At 53.4% G+C, this 20,463-nt stretch overlaps 1 protein-coding gene across 1 annotated transcript; it reads right to left on the bottom strand.

Moving 5' to 3' along the window:
- Window positions 1-558: 558 nt before the first annotated feature.
- Window positions 559-20,140, bottom strand: SLC5A5 (solute carrier family 5 member 5). Its single transcript, XM_075537852.1, has 16 exons — window positions 19,891-20,140; window positions 18,921-18,986; window positions 18,507-18,558; window positions 18,319-18,386; window positions 17,211-17,365; window positions 16,694-16,834; window positions 16,478-16,607; window positions 15,892-15,980; window positions 14,979-15,091; window positions 14,803-14,873; window positions 14,241-14,327; window positions 13,946-14,131; window positions 8,026-8,039; window positions 5,619-5,725; window positions 4,853-4,968; window positions 559-977 (listed from the first exon to the last, which is right to left on the bottom strand). The coding sequence occupies exons 1-16, from the start codon at window positions 20,044-20,046 to the stop codon at window positions 813-815; spliced, it is 1,716 nt and encodes a 571-aa protein (XP_075393967.1). The 5' UTR covers window positions 20,047-20,140; the 3' UTR covers window positions 559-812.
- Window positions 20,141-20,463: the final 323 nt, after the last annotated feature.

Raw genomic sequence — 20,463 nt, 5'->3', positions numbered from 1 at the left:
TCAGTCTCCATAAAATAAGTTCTGGGTCTTTGGTGCATGAGAGCGCTAATGGACGGTGGCAGTTACATCATCTCCTATCAACTTGTGAGGGGGTGGAGTCTAGCCTGTCAATCAGGTAGCAGTCTGATGGCCTCAATTGGAGGCGCAAAGGAGATCGTATAAAGTTTTTTCCTAAACATATATGAGTCTCCCTGGATTTGTTTCTCTAGTCAACCCAGAATAACACAAGTACCCAGCCTGCATCCAGCTCATGGAAGAAAGCCCTGAACACCAGAGTCTTCTACTTCCTCCCCTCCTGCTTCCCAGGTGGCCTCACATCCCTCAAGGGAGGAAACAGGGATAGGCCAAGGAAGAGACGGGTTCCTGCTGTGCTGTGTGATGCTGGGCAAGTGTCAGCCCCTCCCTGGGCTTTCGTTCCCTTCCCTGTGGATTGGGATACAAGGGGCTGGATGCAAGAACTGCCAAACACCTTTTCCCAGGTCCAGGAGGATCCCAGGGAAGAGTTGGGGGTCTTCCTGAGACCCTGATGTTGGGTTTGGGGGTTCCATGTCACCCAGAGGAAATGCTATCACCTGTGCATTCTAAACAGAGACACCTGCCATCGTGTTGGGAGATCAGCAACATCTAAGACTACAGGGGGCTGGACAAAATGACCTGGACACGGACGCTTCTCTTCTTCCCACAGGGAATCTCAGCCTAATTTGCACACAATATGGGCCCAGCCCATTGGAGCGCAGACCACTAGTGCTCCAATCTGGGATTGGCCAGTCCCAAGGTTCTCTCCCAGGAAATCAGTCCAGCTGACTTCTCTCTCAAAGGTCCGACTCCCTTAGGTCAGGGCCGCCATCTTGACCATGGTGGTGGGTCCGCAAGGCAGCCGTCTCCACCTCCTTCTGCCCGAGGAAAATTAGATGGCCCTTGTAGATGGGCAGGAAGTCGGGGGTCCTCTTGTCTCCCACGGGGACGTCCTTGGTATCCTGGGGGGAGGGAAGAAGAAAACGCCCCCTATGTCAGCTCATCTCACAACTGGGGGTCTTGAAGGCGAACCAGTCAGGGTCCCACGCACCCCTTGTCTAGTCCTGTCTCCCTTCAAAAGAGCCATCGCTGTGGAGTTCACGCCCAGTCAGTGTGACCCAGTGAGCATCACGGTCCACTGTGCTCCATCGAGGCTTCAGCAGAAGCAGATCGCCAGGCTTGTCTTCTGAGGCACCTCCTGGGAGGACGTGAGCAGGCAAGCACCATAACCATGGGCACAACCCAGGGGAGCTCCAGCCCTGATATCGCTGCCTCTGACCTCTCATGGTGCCCACAAGGGCAGGCCATCAGCTTGTGCACCGATGTTTGCCGTCGTCGCCTCCCTCCTGCCCATCTCCTTGCTATGCCTGGCTACCTGGTCCCTCGGAGAGAGAAACCAGTGAGGGAGTCCCAAGTGGCCACAGGAAGCTTTGAAAGCAACGTCACCCAAATCCGTTCCTTCCCTGGTCTTCTGTTCTCCTCTGCCAAGCCTGTCTGGCCTCGGGATCTTTGCACCTGCTCTGCCTGCTCCCAAGAAGGTCCTCCCCATCCCCCCCGCCCGCCCCAGATCTCTCTATTGCCGGTTCTTGCTCTCCTTTAGAGCTCAAGGTTACCTTCCCCAAGAGGCTGCTCCTGACCTCCCGGGCTGACCCGTTGTCCTGGTGTTGATTCTGACTCATGCAGCCCCATGAGGGTCAGAGCGGAACCATGCCCCACAGGGTTTCCTTGCCAGGAAGCTTCTGCAGAAGCAGGTGCTAGGTCTTTCTTCCCCAGCACCATTGAGTGGGTTCGAACCACCAATCACCCATTTGTAGTTGAGCTGCACAGGGACCTCCGTGAAATGCTATGGAAGCTTATTGTCAGAGGTCACCCTCGTCTGTCAGCTTTGAAGACCGTGGTGATTTGTGAGCTGCTGGTGGGCTGGAAGGTGTGTCACCAGGATTTCAAACACCACAAACAGGCTCACTCGAGGTGGATGGGTTTCAGTGGTGCTTCCAGATTAAGACAGCCGAGAAAGAAAGAGGTAGTCTGTTTCTGAGAGGTGAGCCCGTGAAAACCTGGTGGGTAGCAGCAGGACACTGTCTAACAGAGTGCCGGGAATCTGGCCCCGGGTTGGGAATGTGTTGGAAGGCAGTAAAATACAACTGGGGAGGAGCTGCCTCCTCAAGGTGGAGTCTCTCTCGATGACCTGGACAGAGCAAAGCTCCTGACTTTTGTTTGCTAACAACGGCGCCCTGCTCAAACCGAGAGGAAGGAGCTGCAAACGTCTATCAACAACCCGACCACGACATGTACGAAGCATGAAACAAAAACAAAACAAACCAACTGGAAGTCTTCGAAAACAAAGATCAACGTCCTAGACATTGGTGAACTGAAATGGACTGGCACGGGCCACTTCAAAGGGGACAATAACAACGAGGTTTGCTGCTCAGGAGTGACAGATGAAGCGCAATGGTGCCGCCTTTACTGCCCAAAGGACCATTTCAAGGCCTTTCTGGATGAACAGCTCTGTCAGGGATAGAATCATATGTATATGCCTACAAGGAAGACCAGCTTATATAACTATCTATCCAATTTTATGCACCAACCATCAACACCAATGATGAAGAATTTGAAGAATTCTACCAACTTCTACCTGAAATCAGACAGACTGTCCAATACCAGTGTACTGATAATCACTGGTGATTGGAACACAAACGTTGGAAACCAACAGGACAGATGAGTAGTTGGAAACAGTGGCCTTGGTGACAGAAATGAAGCTTGCGATTGCACGATAGAATTTTGCAAGACCAACGATTTAGTCGTTGCAAATACCCTTTTTTTTTTTTTTCAAAAACATAAGCAGCATCTGTACCTACGGACCTCCCCAGACGGAATGCTCAGAAACCAAATACATTGTATCTGTGTAAAGAGATGATGGAGAAGCTCAATAACATCAGTCTAAAAAAGGCCAGGGTCCAACTGGGGACCAGGCCATCAGTTGCTTATATACAAGTTCAGGTTGATGCTGAAGAATGTTAAAACCAGTCCATGACAACAACATATGGCCTGCAGTATATTCCACCCAGATTGAGAAAGCTTCTCCCACAGATTTATGCACTGAATGACTGCCTGGCAGAGGCGGTGGGGGGTGCTGATAAGAGCACCACACGTGAAGAAAGCCAACAGTGGCTAAAAAAGGTCGGGCAAACGAAGAAAAGGAACCCCCAAAGTGGATGTCTGAAGACACTCAGACCTTGCTCCTCCCCCCGCCCTCCCGAGCCCCCTGCCCTGGAACTTGCTCTTGATGGCAGAAAAAATCAAGTAAATGGAAGAAACGATGCAGCCAAAGAACTGAAGAGAGAAACGTCAAGGACGGCTCAGGCCGACCAAGTATAATGAACTATGGAAAGACCTGGGCTTAGAAAAATAAAAGGGATAAAGGACACTCAGCATTTCTTAAGCCGAAAGGCCTGACCTCCAAAAACCAAGCTTCAAGTGGAAACACTGGAAGATTCTCCGGGGACACAGGGAACGATGCAGGAAGCATCCAGAGAAGATGGAAGGTAGATCTGAGGAGGAGTCACTGAACCAAAGGGAACCTGTCAGGAGGCAGCATGTGTCAGGAACCACTGACACTCAGGGAAGAAACGCAGGCTGCACTTACGGTGTTGGCGATAAATGAGGCTGAAATGCCCATGGAAATCGTTTGATAACCTGAAATGGCAATTCTGGAAGCACTCCTTCACGTCTGCCAAGAAATCTGGAAGACAACGGCCTGGCCAACCGATTGGAACACGTCTATGACTCATGCCCATGCCCAAGGAAAGTGACTCAACAGAATGCAGAAATTATCCAACAAGATCACTGATTCATATGCAAATAAAATTTTTGCTGAAGATGGTTGAAAAGAACCAGGCGCCTTCCTGCTCCTTGGAAGTGAGGACGGTGAGGCTTTGTCTCCCATCCTTTGAGCTGTCCCGGGAAAAGGCCGTCACGCTTGGTAAAGTAGAGGGTTAGCGACAAAGAGAAAGGTCTTCACGGGGATGAATGGACACAGGGGCTGTAACCGTGGGTTCAAATAGCACGCTGGCGAGGCTGGTGCCGCCCAGGCAGTGCTTCACGCTCCCGTCCAGATGGGTCGCTGTGAGTCGTCATAGACCCGACGGCACTTCAAACAGCACCGTCTCTGAAGCAGTGTCCCTGAGTGGCACGTGCTCAACTGCTAGCCAAAAGGTGGAAGGTTTGAAGCCCTACAGGGGTGCCTTGGAAGAAGGGCCTGGTATTCCATTTCAAAAGACGCAGCCCTGAAACCCTGCGGAGCCAGTTCTACTCTGACAGGCACAGGGTGGCCAGGAATCCTGATTTCCTGCATGGAAAGGGATCACTGGTGATGGAATTTAAGAGAGAGACTTTCTGTGAGTATCTTCTTAGCAGGGCAGCTTCCCTTTCCCTGGATTACAGATCATTGTACCAACAGAGACCCAGGAAGTACGCTGTGCACCTTCTGTGTTCAGCGAGCGGTCAGCCAGTCCATTCCGGCTCTTGGCCCCCTGTGCGTTACAGAGCAGACCAGAACAGCACCACAGGGTTCTCTTGGCTGGATCTTGACAGAAGCAGATGGCCAGCCTTCGGCGGCATTGCGAGGTAGCTTCATTGTCCAGGGCACCCATTTGCATCACCCAGGGACTCTGAGGGGTGAAAGACGCCCTGACTCCCAGTAGAATCTTTTCCCAGTGGAAGAATTGATGACATCCATCATGCCCCTCCTCTGAGTTGGGGTGGGGGCACCCTGAGCATCCACAAAGTCACCTCTCTGGCCCTCTCTCCATTGTAGAAACCCAGCCCTGGGACTGACCTTGGCCAATCTTTGATCTAGGGGGGTTGCATCCTCTGCGGGGGCCACCGACACCGTCTGTTTCTTGAGGTCCCACCACAGCAGCCCAGGACCCAGGGCGCTGCGTTTGGTTGGGCCTGAGGGTCAAGGAGAAAGAGATGATTAATGACGAGGGAAGGAGGCTGGTGATGGGGCCCTGGTGTGGAGCAGGGCAGGTCCTGGTGTCTGATCGATTTAATGATCAGCTCTGATAGTGAGCTGCTAGAAAGCCCTGGCAGGACTGCCCTGCTCTGACCTCAGAAAGAAATTGAAAGTCCTTCATGATTACCCTAGAGGGCCCACCGGCATGTTCCATTCACTGTGTGTCCCCAGTACGAAGAACAGTGCCCGGCACATCAGAGGTGCTGACTAAAGGCTGGATGACCTAAGGCTCTCAAGACCTGGCACTCAGAGAAGAACAGGTACTGCTGAATGTCTGTCTCGAATTACTCCGTGGGAGTCAGAAGCTGTTTCAGCACCGCGGACAGCACCACGGACAGCACCCACTGTCTTGACCACTAGGGCAGGATGTGATATTACGGATCGGGATGGGGACCTGGGGGACAGGTGCCTACGTTTCTCCTTCTGCAAAGTGTCAAAAGTGACTGCCACCCCACAGGGCTGTGGTGAGAGTAAAGGGCTCCGATGTGCCCAGCATAGAGTGGGCACAAGGCCAGTGGCGCCTCCTTCTTCCCCGTTCCTGCCGACCTGGAGGCTGCACTCACCTGTCAGTGATGGCTGCACTCACCTGTCAGGAAGCTGACCAGGGCTCCACACAGCACAGTGCTCAGAGTGCCCAGGGCGCCATAATAGAGGTAGGAGATGGCGTAGAAGCTGTCAGCTAAGGCCGGCCGGCTGGAGGGGACAAGATGAGCAGTGAGCCTCTTCCTGCACCCCTTCCACATTTATCCCCAAAGCATCCGCTTCCTCCTGTCTCCATAGCCACAGCCACCGCCCCACCCACCATCGGTGCCTGCTAGGATAGGTGCAGTAGCCAGCCCTTCCTCCTCTCCATTCCCTGGCATTCTCCAGACCCAGCCGAGGGGAGGGGAGGGGAGGGACTTTCCTAAAACTTGAGTCAGAGTATCTCTGGCTCCTGCTTATCCCCTTCCATGGCTCTCCATTGTCCTCAGAATCAAATCCAAGGAAACGCTCAGAAGAAAGCTAAGGCGTGCCTCTTTAGTGCCTTGGATGAGGCAATCACAGCTTGGGTATGACGTCAAGCATCTGAGTGACCCAAGGAAAAAAAAATGAGACTTCATCAGCATTTAAAATGTTTGTGAATCAAAAGACAGCATCAACTCTAGAAGAGTCCTGGTCGGAAGGAGGGCAATGCAGCGCAGAGTTTAAAATACTCAGGGAATCAGACTTTAGGGAGCCATGGACTCTGGATGAGTCCCCCAAACTGTTGCCTTAATGTAATTTTTAAACACGATTTGGGGTTTCTCTGAGGCTCAGATGTTGGCCCCAGGGGTTTCCATGTTGTCTGGAGGAATCCCATGTCCCTTTGCACGCTAGCTAAAGTTCAGTTTAATAAGTAAAGAATGCCAGCCTTCATCTGAGAGGAAGCAGATGGGGCAGTTAGCTATGTTCAACGTGAAGGAGCTCAGAAAAAAGAGGGTGGGGTGGGTGGCACAACTTGGAGAACAAAATCCGTGACACTAACTTCTACATGCAGAAATTTGGGTCTGTGGGTGCTAGGGTGCAACAAGTCTCAACAACACCCACACACACTTTTTTTAATGGGCAACACACTTGAATGGGCACTTTAGAAAAGAACACACACACACACACACACACACATGGCGGGGGTGGTGGAGAGCGCCCTGGTGGTAAAGCCGTGATCCGCATGGTCTGTAGTTTGAAACCACTAGCAGCTCGTGGGAGACAGACTGGGCTTTCCAATCTACACACCCATTCGAATCGTTAACATTAAAACAAACAAAAAACAATGGCAATGTTGGTCAGGCTCTAAAGTGAACCCAGCTCTTGTATCCTACTAGTTGAAATGTAATATGCCACAATCACGTTGGAAGGTTTGGCCATTTACTAAAAGGTTCAATTTATACCAACCCGTGAACTCTGCTATTGATCACACTCTGAGACCAGAGCAAACCTGTCTGCAAAACACCTGTACAGGAATGTGCATCCCAGCTTGATTTCAAGAGAACCCCTCCAGCAGCCACCCACTGGAGGCCGGACGACTGGATCGGGATATAGTTATTCCCAGAAACATTTCCAAGCCACGAAAAAGAATGAATTATGGAAACCTCAGACCTGGCGCTGAGAATAGGAGCAGCCTAGCACCAAAGGGTGTATTTTGAGAATATGGAATTCCAGGAATACATGGATTCATCTATGATGGAGGAAAATAAGAATCCGAACTCTGGTTGCCTGGAAGGTGAAGAGTGCAAGATGAAATGATGGGAAGAACAAGGAAGAAACTTCCGGGGGGGGCGGGGTCATGTAAATGTTCTGTATCTTTCTTGCGCAGTGAGCTACAAAGGGGTACCCATTTTCAAAGCATAACACAACAGGTGAGCAGTTTACTTTAGAATTTAACCCGGAAAAGGGATGGAGTGGGAGACAGAGAGCGGGTGGAGGCAGAGATTGAACAAAATGGCAAGGTTGATAATAGTCAAACCATGCTTAAGGATATTCATGACACTATGGTGTTTACTTTGTGATTGCTTAGAAATTTTCCACAATAGCTATTTGTTTGTTTACATTTTCAAAAACAGGGGTGGGTGGAAGATACCCTCAGAAGAGTGAAAAGACAACATAGAGGATGAGATATCTGTCAATCACATATCTGATAAGACTGCAGTAGTCAGTAAATACAAAGAGCCTCTACAGTTCAAGTTCGGGAAGAAAACAGCCCAATTTTTAAATGGGCAAAGAAATTGAACAGACATATCTCCAAAGAAGATATACAAATGGTCAGTAGACTCAAGAAAAGATGATCGATGCATCATGTCCATCAGGGAGATGCAAAGCAAAGCCAAAGAGTCAGAAATATAAAAACACAATAACAGGAGTGGGCAAGCCATCTCAGGCGCTACTGTTGGTCACTGCCTGCACCAAGCAAAACAGAGTGGAGACAAATGAAGACACATGGAAACAATTAGGCCAGTGGGCTTTTGGACCGTGCAAACCCAGTTTCCATGCCCTCGAGACCAACAGCACTAGATGGTGCCCAGCAATCACAATTGCTCTGAAAGGGATCACATTAAAAGGTCCTGGAGAGAGAGGAAGGAAAAAATGGATCAAAACTAAAAAAAAAAAAAATTAAACAGACCAGTGATACTGGTCAGAGACTGCTGCACCCCCTGCCTATGGGCCTGAGCCTTCAGGCCTGCAAAGCGAATTCATGCCTGCAACTCGAATTCACGCCTGCAACTCGATTTTCAGCCCAACCGCTGACAAGTCTTAGTGAAAACAATGGCACTCGGGAGCCATCCACTCCTAGGAACAATCCAGCACTTGCACCAGAAGGGCAGCGTTTGTCCCAGGACCCGGTTCCGCCGGGTGGTTACTGGGAAGAGTTGTGGAATCCAGTGTGACTCACAGAGAAGGAAACACTGCCTGGTCCTGTGCTGCCCTCACAAGTGTTCCCCCGAAGTCTTGGTTGCAAATGTTAGATTCCTAGGTGAGAAACACCTCCGTCCTTGGCTCGCAGGAGAAAGAATTCACACCCAAGCCTAGTTTGTGATCCAAGTGGGTTTTTCTGAAGGATAGAAGTTTCAGGTTTTACCATACATGTGGCGACCTAAGGGGGGAGGTGAGAAGGGAGGGAGAGTGAGAAAGAGAGACCCTGAAGCGCGGATGAGCGGAAGGCAGAGGAACGATGGGAAAGAGAGGGTGGTCTCCAGGTCCTGGCCATTATGGGCTTTCCGGCTCGGAGGTGTGGTCAACAGTCCTGGTTGATCCCATTGGCTGTATTAAGCCCACCAGGCCTAATGGGGGCCCACCCAGGTGTACCACCTGCCTGGCTCTTAGGCCCGAATTTACACATGCCTTTTAGCCTTTATTGGCTTCCACCTTCCGGTAGGGGACCCCTAGGCACGGAGAGGAACCACCACCTTCCTTGCTACCTACACAAAGGTTAGCAAAGGAAAGATGCACGTGGGAGACACAGGGAGGAAGTGGGACAAGTAAGTGATGTCACGTTGTGGGGCTTGTAGCCCATGACCTTCAGCCGTGTGCAAGCGGATGGTTGAAGGGCAAGCTGATCTCTTCTGTCAGCATTCACCCAATTTACAACAAGAAACAGCTTTACAAGCACAAGTCCTGGCAAGGATCTGAGGGGAGGTGAAACCCTGGTAACATGCCTGGTGGGAATGGTGCAGCCGCGACGGAAAACATTTTGGAGGGTGCTCAAAAAAGTGAAATCTAGAGCTACCACCCGAACAAGCCAATCCACGCCTAGGCATTCATATCCAAGAGAACGGACATCGTAGGCGCACACATCACCCGATGAAATGGCCGGCACCACATCACTGACCACAGCCAAAAGGTGCAAACTGCCCACGTACTCATCAGCAGGGCAACAACGCAGCAACTACCCTCTGTACAGAGCGACGTTCAGCTCTCCACGACGACATGTGATGCTGAGTGAACGTAGCCAGGCACAAAGAGCCTGGAGTGTCTGACCCTCATTCTAGGAAACGTCCCCAAAGAGGAGAGTCCATAGAACAGAAAGTGAATTAGTGGTTGCCAAGGGCTTGAGTGACCACTAAGGGCTACGGTGTCTCCTTCGGGGGATGCGAATGTTCCTGAGTTACATAGTGATGATTGGGGTTCACACAATGTGGGGTGAGGGGGAAACTGAGTCGGACACGTTGAAAGGGTTGATTTTATGCTTTGTAAATTATATCTGAATTGTAATTAAAAAAAATATCAAACCACATCCCTTCAGCCAGACCTCAGCTCTCCCCTCGCCTCTTTTTCCTATTAAATCTCTCCCAACCTCATTGTCTACCACTCCTCTGTCAGCTTCGGCCAATAGGAACATGTGGGATTAATATGGTTGCAGTTTGATTGGAGGACAAACAGATAAATGGCTCTGTAAGGCCCGCCCCTCCCCACCCCTCTTACTCTCTGGTGATTAGAGTGTGCTGGAGTGTGCTGCTGCTTTAGCTAGTTCTCTGCCTCAACCTGTGAGCTACACTACCTGTGGGCCAGGCCAACCCATGGATTGTAGATCATGTCACCAAAGCTTGAGGCTCCTACAGAGACCTACTTTGTCACGCTGCTGGTGCACATATCGCTTGAGCTTGAGGCTGGTGGATCCTGTCGTCTTGCATTGCTTGCATTTGATATCCCATCCGGGCCTGCTTCACCAAGTTCCCAAGCTCCTAACTGTTGGTGACGCACCCTCTGCTTGCCTTGCCTGAGGGAGAATTCTGCTGTCTGCTCCCTTGAACTTGGATCTGGCAGCCCTCGTGAGTTGAAGGACTTCCAGCAGATTAACTTCCCCTGAAGTGAGTTGAACTGAACCCTCTGTACTGCTGTGTGGACTAATTAGCTGCTCTATTCCTTCTCGCAGTATATATGTATATATATACATAAGTTTATACATATACATAAGTTTCCTGGTTTCGTTTCTCTAGAGAACCCTGCCTGACACAGTCACCCATGGCAGACAGGTTTTGGCAGAGCTTCCAGACTAAGAACAGGCAAAGGCAAAGGAAGCGGAGGTCCATTTATAAGGGATTAGCCACTGAAAACTCTATGACCAGCAGTGGAACATTGTCAGATATAATGTTGGAAGGTGGGCTGGTCAGGTTGGAAGGCACGGAAAATACAGCTAGAGAAGAGCTGGCTCCCCAGAGTGGGTTTTCATGGCCCAAATGGAGCAAAGCTCTGGGGACTTTTATTTGCTGGTGGATCGTGACTCCAACTGAGAAGAAACAGCAGCAATCATGTATTAATAAATTTGGAGTATGTGAAGTCTGAATCTAGAAAGATCGGAAGTTGTATAAAATGAAATGGAATGCCAAAAGTTCAATACCCTAAGCATTAGTGAGCTGAAATGGGCTGGTATTAGTCACATGGAATCAGACAATCATATGACTTGTGCTGGGAATGAGATTTCCAGAGGAATGGTATTGCATTCACTGCCAAAAATAAACCAACCTTTCCACACCCATCTTGAACTAGCTGTCTCTGGTAAGATAACATCTCTGTGACTAAAAGGAAAACCAGTTAACCCAACTACTATTCAAATTTCTGCACCAACCACTAATGCCAGTAATGAAGAAGTTGAAGAAGCCCATCAAGCGATTTAGTCTAAAATTAATCACACATGCAATCAAGACGCATTGATAATTACTGGTCATTGGAATGCGAACACGAAATAAGAAGAAAAGATCAGTAGTTGAAAGCATGACCTTGGTGATTGAAATGGAGACCATATGATTGGATTTTGCAATTCCAATGACTTTTCCATTACAAATACCCTTTTTCCAACAATGCAAATGGAGACTATACACATGAACCTTGCCAGATTGAATACACAGGAGTCAACTTGATTATGTTTGTGGGAAGAAACCATAGAAAAGCTCAACATCCTTAGCCAAAACAAAGCTAGGGGCTGACTGTGGAACAGACAATCAATTGTTCAAATGCAAGTTCAGGTTGATGTTTAAAAAAATTAAAACAAGTCCCTGGGAGCAAAATACAATCTTGAGTATACCGCACCTGGATTTAAAGACCGTCTCAAGAACAGATTTGAGACATTGAGAACTAGTGACTGAAGAGCAGTTGAGTTGTGGGATAACATCAAGAACATCATACACGAAGAAAGCAAAAAGTTATTAAAAAGTTGGAAAAGAAAGAAAAGCCCAAGGTGGGTGTCAGAAGAGACTCTGAAGCTTGCTGTTGAACATAAAGTCGCTCAAGCAAATGGAAGGCATGATGAAGTGAGTTAGTTGAACAGAAAATTGCAATGGGTTCTCCATAAGACAAAGTAAAGCACTATCATGAAATGTGCTAGAGCTAGACAACCAGTGCTAGAGCGTGCTCACCGAAGCTGACATTGGAAGACCTGAGGAAGACAGTCAAGTTGCGATATCGACGGGTTCTATGGGCAAAATATCGAATGATGCAGGAAGCATTCAGAGAAGATGGAAGGAATGCACAGGGTCACTGCACCAAAGCAGAATCGGTCAATGTCCCACCATTTCAGGAGTTAGCATGTTGGTGAGGACCAATGCTATCGAAGGAAGAAATCAAAGCTGCGATGAAGACCTTGATTTTTAAAAAAGCTACAGGAATTGATGGGATACCAACTGAAATGTTTAAAAACATCAATACAGCAAGGAAGGCGGAAATTGGAAGCTACTAGCCAATCAGCTGAAATGATTCCTATCTGTGCCCACTCCAAAGAAAGGGGACCCAATAGAATGCAGAAATTATCGAACAATATCATTAATATTACAGTCAAGTAAAATTGTGCTGGAGCTACATAAAAATGGATACAGCAGATTATCAACAGAAGGTTGCTAGAAACCCAAGCAGATGCAGAAGAGGACGTAGACCGGATCTTGGCTGAAGGCAGAGCATACGAGGAAGATGTTTACTCGTGTTTCATTGACCATGCAAAGCATTCGACTGTGTGGATCATATCCAATTCTAGTTTACACTGGGAAGAACAGGGGTTCTGGGGTACTTCACTGTGCTCTGGTGATGTTGGGAGTTGGGCTACTAACCGCAAAGCCGGCAGTTCAAACCCACCACAAACTGAAGATGAGGTTTTCTGTTCCTGTAAAGACGGATAGCCTTGGAAACCCACAGGGGCAGTTCAACACTGTCCCTGTGGAATCAACACGAGTTGGAACAGACAAGACGGCCGTGACAGTGAGGGTTTTTTCATTGTTACTTTTTTTTTGCGTTTTTAATTGTGCTCACCTGGAACCTATCATCTACAGACCAAGAAGCAGTTGTTTGAACAGAACAAGGGGAAACGGTGCGGTTTAAAATCAGGAAAGGTGGACATCAGGGCGACATCCTGCCACCCTATTTCTCCGCTCTACAGGCTGATTGGATTACGTGAAGAAAAGATTGGATTATGTGAAGAAAAGCGCAGCATCAGTATTGGAGGAAGAGCCATGATCAAAGAATGTGAGTATACAAGTGACACCCCCTTGCTTGCTGAAAGGGAGGACGACTTGGGGCGCTTCTTGAAGATCAAAGAACACAGCTTGCAGGGTGGAAATAAATGAACAAACACCCCCCCCAAAAAAAAATCCTCACAACTGGACCAGCAGACAACATCCCGATAGAGACAAGGCCGATATTGTCAATAATTTCATTGTACTTGCCCCCACAAAGAACAGCTCACGGAGCAGCCAACCAGAAATCAAACACTGCCCCGGGCCCCCACAAAGAACAGCTCACGGAGCAGCCAACCAGAAATCAAACACTGCCCCGGGCAAACCTGCTGCCCAGGGTCCATAGAGCGTGTTAGCGAGGACTAAGTGCCCCCAAGCCCAGCCATGGCATTTTTCAGTCACCCACACAGTGCATGTGGCATCTGCGAAACATAAAGGAAGCAGACCGCGGAAGAATCCATGCATTTGAACACTAGTGTAAGGACCATGGACCTGACAGAAGGACAAACAAATCCGTCTAGGAGGAAGTACAGCCAGAATGCTTCTTCGAAGAGAGGGGGACGGGACTTTGTACTTCGTCCACGGTCTCCGGAGAGACCAGTCCCTGGAGAAGGACATCAAGCTCGGAGAAAAAGAAAAAAACTCAAACGAGAACAGACACAGGGGCTCCCGCCAAGATCCCCAACAATGCGGAGGATGGCGCGACACTGGTCGTGCTTCCTGCTGTTGTCCATAGGGGTCGCTACCTGCCGGGGATGACGTCAGAGGCACCGAACAATCACACACCTCACCGTCCTGGAAGCCAAAGTAACATTGGCCCTGGCTTCTCGCTCAGTCCACCCTCAGCCAGAAACGCCCTTGCCCTCCCCTCCTCCCGCTTTCGTCTCCCTGTCGTGGAGGCTCAGCGCAGACCACACCCTCCCAGGCCACGCCTCCCACACCTGCCCGCTCACCTGGGCGCGGGGCTGGGGGCTTTGGAGACCAGCATGGGGTCCAGGAGGGCAGAGGCGTTGGCTGGTGAGGCCGCGCAGCCCGTGGCTGAGGTGGGCAGGACCCCCATGGTCTGCTCACTCGGCGGGTACAGGATGGCACCCACAACCACCCACAGCGAAAGCGCCAAGCCCACGATGAGTCCGGAGAGAACTCCCTGGCGGGTGCGAGGAGAAGGTGGGAGGAAGGAAAGCCTGCTTCAGGACCGGGGTTAGTCCGGCTACGCCCCCACCCCGCCTGTCCGTTCCTCTGGGGCCCTCACTCACCGGCACATTGCAGGCCGGAAGGAACATTCCCAGGATGAAGGCCCCCAGGAGGGGTCCGCTGATGACGCCCATGACGGTGAAGGAGCCCTAGGGGTGGGAGGCAGGGCGTGAGAGATTCCGTCTACCTAAGCGGGGGTGGAGGGTAGAGCCAAACGCACTGCTATCTGACTCACAGCGACCCTACAGGACAGGGTGAAACTGCCCCTGTGGGTTTCTGAGACTCACTCTTTACAGGCGTAAAAAGCCCCAACTGTCTCCCCTCCAAGGGAAGGGGCCCCTTATTTCTGGCTCTTTCTCCTAGATTAGAGGTCAAACCGAATTCTGAGTCATGGCTGGGCACACAGTGACGTTTGATGACTGATCCTAATGGCCTCTCTCATGTCCCAAGCACCTCCTCTGTTCTCCGGGGTGGGGGTGGGGGGGTCCATTTCCCTCCCAGAGCTGATGAGGTCAAGGTGGTCTTGCCTCTCACTCCTAACTCCTTTCCCGCCCACTCGGAGCCTCAGTGTCAGGGGGATGAAGTCCAAGTCCTTGGAGGAGAACTGGGTGGGAGGGGTCTCACCTGGAGGACTCCGCCCCCTAGCAGCGAGGACAGAGCTGCCACTGTTAGACAGGCTGAGCCATAGATGAGAGCTGCGGACAGGGGATGGGGTGGGGTTGGAGCAGGAGGGTCAAGGCTGAGAAGCCCCATCCCCACCCCTGCCCCAGCTTAACACCCTCCCCCGCCCCCCAACTCACAGAGTCCCTTAGAGATGACCATGAGCCTCCGGGGTGCCAGGTTCACCATCCATGGCTTAATGAGGTCCTCAACCGTCACCGCAGCCATGGCGTTGATGCTGGTGGATGCGGTGCTGGGGGACAGACAGACAAGAGGGAGGCAGGGTTGAGGCACATTTGGGGATCACACCCACTCCTGTGTCCACCTGCTCCTGGGGCCTCTGGCTACATGCCCCTTCCGTCCTGCCAGGTACCCCTCCCCCCATCAACTCAAGAGTCCTGAGGAATGATGTCCAGACTCCTGCCAGAACCTAAAATACCCTCTCCACCCCCACCCCTGGGGGAGGGGCCAAGGATGTGTAGGCAAAACGAATGAGCAAGTGTGTTCTTGTATGGGGCAATCAAAAGGGCTAGGGCAGGGCAGGCAGGGCTACATGGGGCCCAGGTCACAGCTGGGGGCTCACAACAGGGGGGCAGTATAGAGCAGTGGGGGTGGGGAGAGCTGGCTGTATGGGTCTTGCTTTGCCCCTGGAGTTAGCACAGCAATACCTGACCCCCGCCCCCCAGTTGTAGGTGCTCATTAAACATTGGTTGGAAGTAAGGAGGGAGGGCAAGAAAGGAGAAAGAGGAAAGAAAGGGGAGGTAGGAGGGGGAAAAAGAGAAAGGAGAGAGGTACCAGGAAGAGGGAAGGAGGAGAGAGGAGGGAAGGAGTCAAGTGTGGCCCTTCTAGGAGATAGGGGACCAATCCCACAGCCAGGGCCTGCTGCCCAGGAGCACCCAGCCAGAGCCCACCTGAGCGGCCCACAGGGGATGGAGCACGAAACATGGCTGGTGGGCAGGCCCAGAACATTCCCCCCACCAGGAGGGATGCTGCTGGGGACAAGGAGGCCCTGAGGGACTGGGACAAGCCGGGTGAGTGGTCAAGGCAGCTCACCTGAGGGTGCCACTGTAGGCACAGGCCAGGAAAAGGCCCGGGATGCCAGGCAGGTCTTCAAAGATGTCCAGCACCAGCAGGGGCATATACTGGGGGGAATCAGAAGTTAGGCGCCAGGGCAGCCACGCCTTAAGGGCAGGACCTCGTGTCCTGACCTGGAGTTGGCGTGGGGGGAAGAGAGGGACCCTCTCCTCTCCAGCCTCTGTTTCCCCACCTGTGAAGTGGGTCATGGCCACCGTAGCTCACTAGCTCTTGGAGGATTTGATGGTAGGCTAACTGCTTGGGCTGGGAATAGCACAGGCATTTAGAACATGGAAGGTGACGGCATTGTTATTAATATCAACCCTTTGTGTCCACACCACAACCCATCTCTTTCTTGTACTCCCCCCAAGGGGCCCCTCTGACTCCACCCCGTCTCACCCCCAAGGTCTCTCCAGTGTCTCCCAACCCTGCTTCCTTCTGGATCCTCCTCCAAGCCACGCTCCTTCCTGCCTCCAGACTTCAGCTTGCTCTTTCTTCAAAGCCTGCCTTTTTACCCCGGCCCCCAAGGCTCAGAGGAAGGGTTCACCAAAGAGGCAGGGCTCACCTGGTCAGGGGCAGAGATGCGGCCCTCAAGGAGAGGGTCGCAGCTGCTGTAGAGTGTGAACATGACGATGCCACAGCCAGCAGCACTGCCCACGATCAGGAACAGGCCGAGCTGGTTGATGAGCAGGGCCCTGGGAGGGAAGGGGAATGTCAGCTGGAGGGAGTAGGGGCAGCTACCCCCTAGAAGACCCCTACCCCACTCCTCCGGAACACTCACAGTTTGGCCTGCCTCTCTGTGCGGCAGGCCACGTAGCGCTGCACCTGCGCCTGATTCACACCGTACATGGAGAGCCACACCAACGTGCCCCCCACCACAAATGTCCAGAATGTGTATCGTCTCCGAGGGTCAGGGTTGAAGCTGGAGAGGCAGGAGGGCAAGTCAGTCGTCAAGGACTCCTTCCACAGATATCACCCTCCCGTGCATCCCAGTGGCCCTTCTAGGCAGGCTTTATGGGCCTTCAGGGTGGGTTTTGAAGTGTGGGTAGGAGTTTGCCGGATTGCAAATTCACTTATTTGTTCAAGGAGTCACTTTTCCATGCATTCCAAACCACTCTTTCTGTGTTCAGCTGGGACCTCAGAGATTCTCTGGCCTCCAGTCTGGGCAGGGAGGGGAGGGGAGCAGAGTGGGTGAGCTCAAGGCTAGGGGAGCTTAAAGGGGGAGCCATGCTTCTGTCTGGGGCACAAAAGAATGCCAGCCCAACCCTGTGCATTGTTGGTTCCACACTCTCACTCACTCCAGCAGATTGATCCGGGAGTAGTTCTGGGCCAGCTCCATCACTCGCTGGGGCCCGCCCACCATCACAATGCCCCGGCCCAGAATCACCCAGAAGCCCAGCAGCATTACTAGAACCTGGAACACGTCGGTCCAGACCACGGCCTTCATGCCACCCTGCAAAAAAGGGCAGAGCCAGGGAGATGGCCAGATGGGGCAGCCCGCTAAGACTGGCCAGGTCTCTCTGCCTCAGTTTCCTCATCTGTAAAACAGAGCTAATCATGGACTCTCATAGTGAGCGGTACTGTGAGGATTAAGTCATTTCGTACATGGAGAATCACCTGGCACATTCTCACGTTTTGTAAGGGATGCATTGTCATGGCTGGTGTTACTGATTCCTGTTTTACTATTATTCTTAGCGGTTGTTTCTGCCCATCCAGACCCCCTGCCTTAGTTCGAACTCATGAAAACCTCTGTCAGAGCAGAACCTCGAACAGGGTTTTCAAGCCTGTGGTCCTTCATTAGATCGCCAGGCTTTTCTTCCGAGGAACCCCAGGATGGCTTAGAGCTCTCAGCCTTTCAGGTAACAGGAATGCGGTTAGCCATTATTTTTGCCACCCCTGCACTCCCTTCACAAGGCAGCCCCTGGGTTATTCTAAGAGGTACTAGCAGGGCAGACAGTCCTTTAGAGTAAGGGCTGGTCCTGGCTCCAGAAATGGCCAGAGCATCCCATCCCTGAACACTAGAGCCAATCAGAGTTCTCCCTGGGTCTTTAAGTGGGACCCCATCCTGAACCCTGAGCTCACTTTCTCACCAGCCAGGGGTGAAGGGAGCCTGAAGCCGAGGGCACTCCAGTGAGGGGCAAAGGAGTCCAAAGAGCCCCTGGATCCAGTCATGCCTGAAGCCAGCATATCCCTGACTTCAGCAATAACACAGTGCCACAGAGGCGACTTCCCCAATCACATCTCATTACACAGATGAGGAAACCTGGGCTTGCTTGGGTGGCAGGAAGATCTGCATTAGGCAGCCCATGCAGGGTCTCCTCCCACCCAGAGACACCCACCCCACCCCACCCCCCACCCCCAGCCGGCCTGGAGTGCCTCTGTAAGGGCTGGGGTGTGTTCACTCACTACAGTCGTATAAATGGTGCAGATGATTCCAGTGGACAGGAGTGACGCCCAGATGTGTAGCCCCGTCACTGTGCGGGGAGACGCCCTGTTAGGCGAGAATCCTCCCACCTTGCCCCCTCCCCTCTCAAGTCCCGCCGCTAAGCCCGCAGTTTCTCCAGACACCCCCTCGTCATCGCCCAGAACCAAACCTTGGTTAAGGATGAGTGCGGGCGCGTAGATCACGATGCCAGTGTACAGTATCTGTAGGTGGGGGGCGGCACGAGTGAGGCCGGTTGGGGTCCCTGCGCGCAGGGATAGGGAGGCGCCGGGCAGATGGGTAGGGCCTCGGGGAGGGGAAGGGGCTGGACAGGTGGGGTGGGAGGCGGGGCCTGAAAGGTTGGGCTGTGGGCGGGGCCACGACAAAGGCAGGTCTGTGCAGCATAGGGGGTGGGTTTAGCGGGCTGTGGTGGCGGAGACTGGCGGAGGTGGGGCGGGGTGGGCGGAGTCGGCGGAGGTGGGGCGGGTCGGCGGGGTGGGCGGGTCGGCGGGGTGGGCGGAGTCGGCGGAGGTGGGGCGGGTCGGCGGAGGTGGCCAAGGTCGAGGACCCGGTCAAGGCTACTCACTGTGGCCACTAGGTACTGGACCGTCCCGCAGAGCCGCACTGCCCGGCTGAAGCGCAGCTCCAGGTACTACAAGAAGGAGCCAAGGGCCTGTGGTCACCTCGACGGGCCCCTCTCAGGGGCCAGAGGCCTCTTGGAACCCGGCCGTCTCTGCCCTCTGGAAGCTGTTGCCTGTGGTGGCCGCCGGCACGCGCGCGCTCGCCGCCCTGTCCGCACACACCTAAGCACATGCGCCAGGCACGCACCTGTGCCCCGGGCGTCGGCGCAGAAGGACCGGCCACCCGCGCGCCCATCCCAGCCCCACAGGGACTTGCCCGGATGCCGTCGCCCAGTGCACAAGACCGAGTCCTCCGGCGCTCCCTATTGACGATTGGGGACCTGGTACAATTGTTATCGATGTTTCCTTATGCCCGGGAGTGGGGGTGGGATGGGGGAACCTGTAATTAACCCTATTTGACAGCGCTGGACTGCTAGCCAAGAAGTTCTCCAGCCTCTCCCCGGGAGGGAGAAAGGTGCGGCTCTGGGGAGGAGCCATGGGGCAGGTGGACTCTATCTTAGGGGATCGCTATGGGCCTGACGTCAACTTGGCGGCAGCGGGTTTGGATTGGGTTGGGGTTTGGTGGTTGGACCTTTGGAGGTGAGGTCGAGTGCCAGTTCTCTACGGTGGCGGCGGGCTCCCGCCCTGGAAAAGGGGGCATCGGGGTGTACCCCGAGAGTGCCCTCCTGGCCGCGCCTAGTTCTGCCCCTCCCAACTACCGCCTGGAATGGGGCCACCGGCTCCTCTTCCTCCTTCCTGCCCCTCGTCCCGCCGCCCGGGGCCGCTTCCCAGAACCCTCCCACCCGTCTGCCTCCAGCCCCGCCACAAACGCTCCGGGGGGCCTCCCGACTCCTGAGCGGCACCTGGAACCCCCCCGGGCCCGCGGGGCTGCGCGTTCGCCGCCGGCCAGCGCCCGACTCGCCCGCCGGGACCTACCTGGTAGGTGCTGGTGAGGCCCAGGCGGTAGAAGACGGGCAGGAAGAGCGTGGTGGTGAGCAGCGAGTTGAGCAGCTGGCCCAGGCACATCCACAGGAACTTGAGGCCGTAGCGGGAGGCCTCGGCGGGCACGCCCAGCACCTGCACCGCCGACATGAAGCTCGCGGCCAGCGACAGGCCCACGGGCACAGCCGACAGTTGCCGGCCGCCGGTGAAGAAGTCGTCGGCACTGCGCTGTCCGCCGCGGGCCAGTCCGACCCCCAGCCCGATGCCCATAGACCCCAGCAGCATGAGCGCGAAGACCCCGTAGTCCCAGGCCCCGAAGGTGCCCCGTGCCCCTGCGGCCACACCCGCCATCAGTGCCAGGGAGCGCCAACCCCCTCTGCACCCTGGGCCCCGCGCTTCCCGCCTGCCAGACGCTGGGGAAGCCAACGGCGACTGAGCAGGGACCACCAGCCACGGCGTGTTGCCCGCCTGGCCCCCCTGGTCCGCGCCTGGGGATGCGGGAGGGACCGGGGCCCGGGGCCGCCTTGGGCAAGGATCTGTGGGTCTGGGCTCCGTCCGCCTGTCCTT

This window comes from Tenrec ecaudatus, chromosome 1 (assembly GCF_050624435.1).
Source record: "Tenrec ecaudatus isolate mTenEca1 chromosome 1, mTenEca1.hap1, whole genome shotgun sequence".
In the NCBI taxonomy this organism is placed as follows: Eukaryota; Metazoa; Chordata; class Mammalia; order Afrosoricida; family Tenrecidae; genus Tenrec; species Tenrec ecaudatus.
This window is presented reverse-complemented; position numbering and strand designations above follow the sequence as displayed.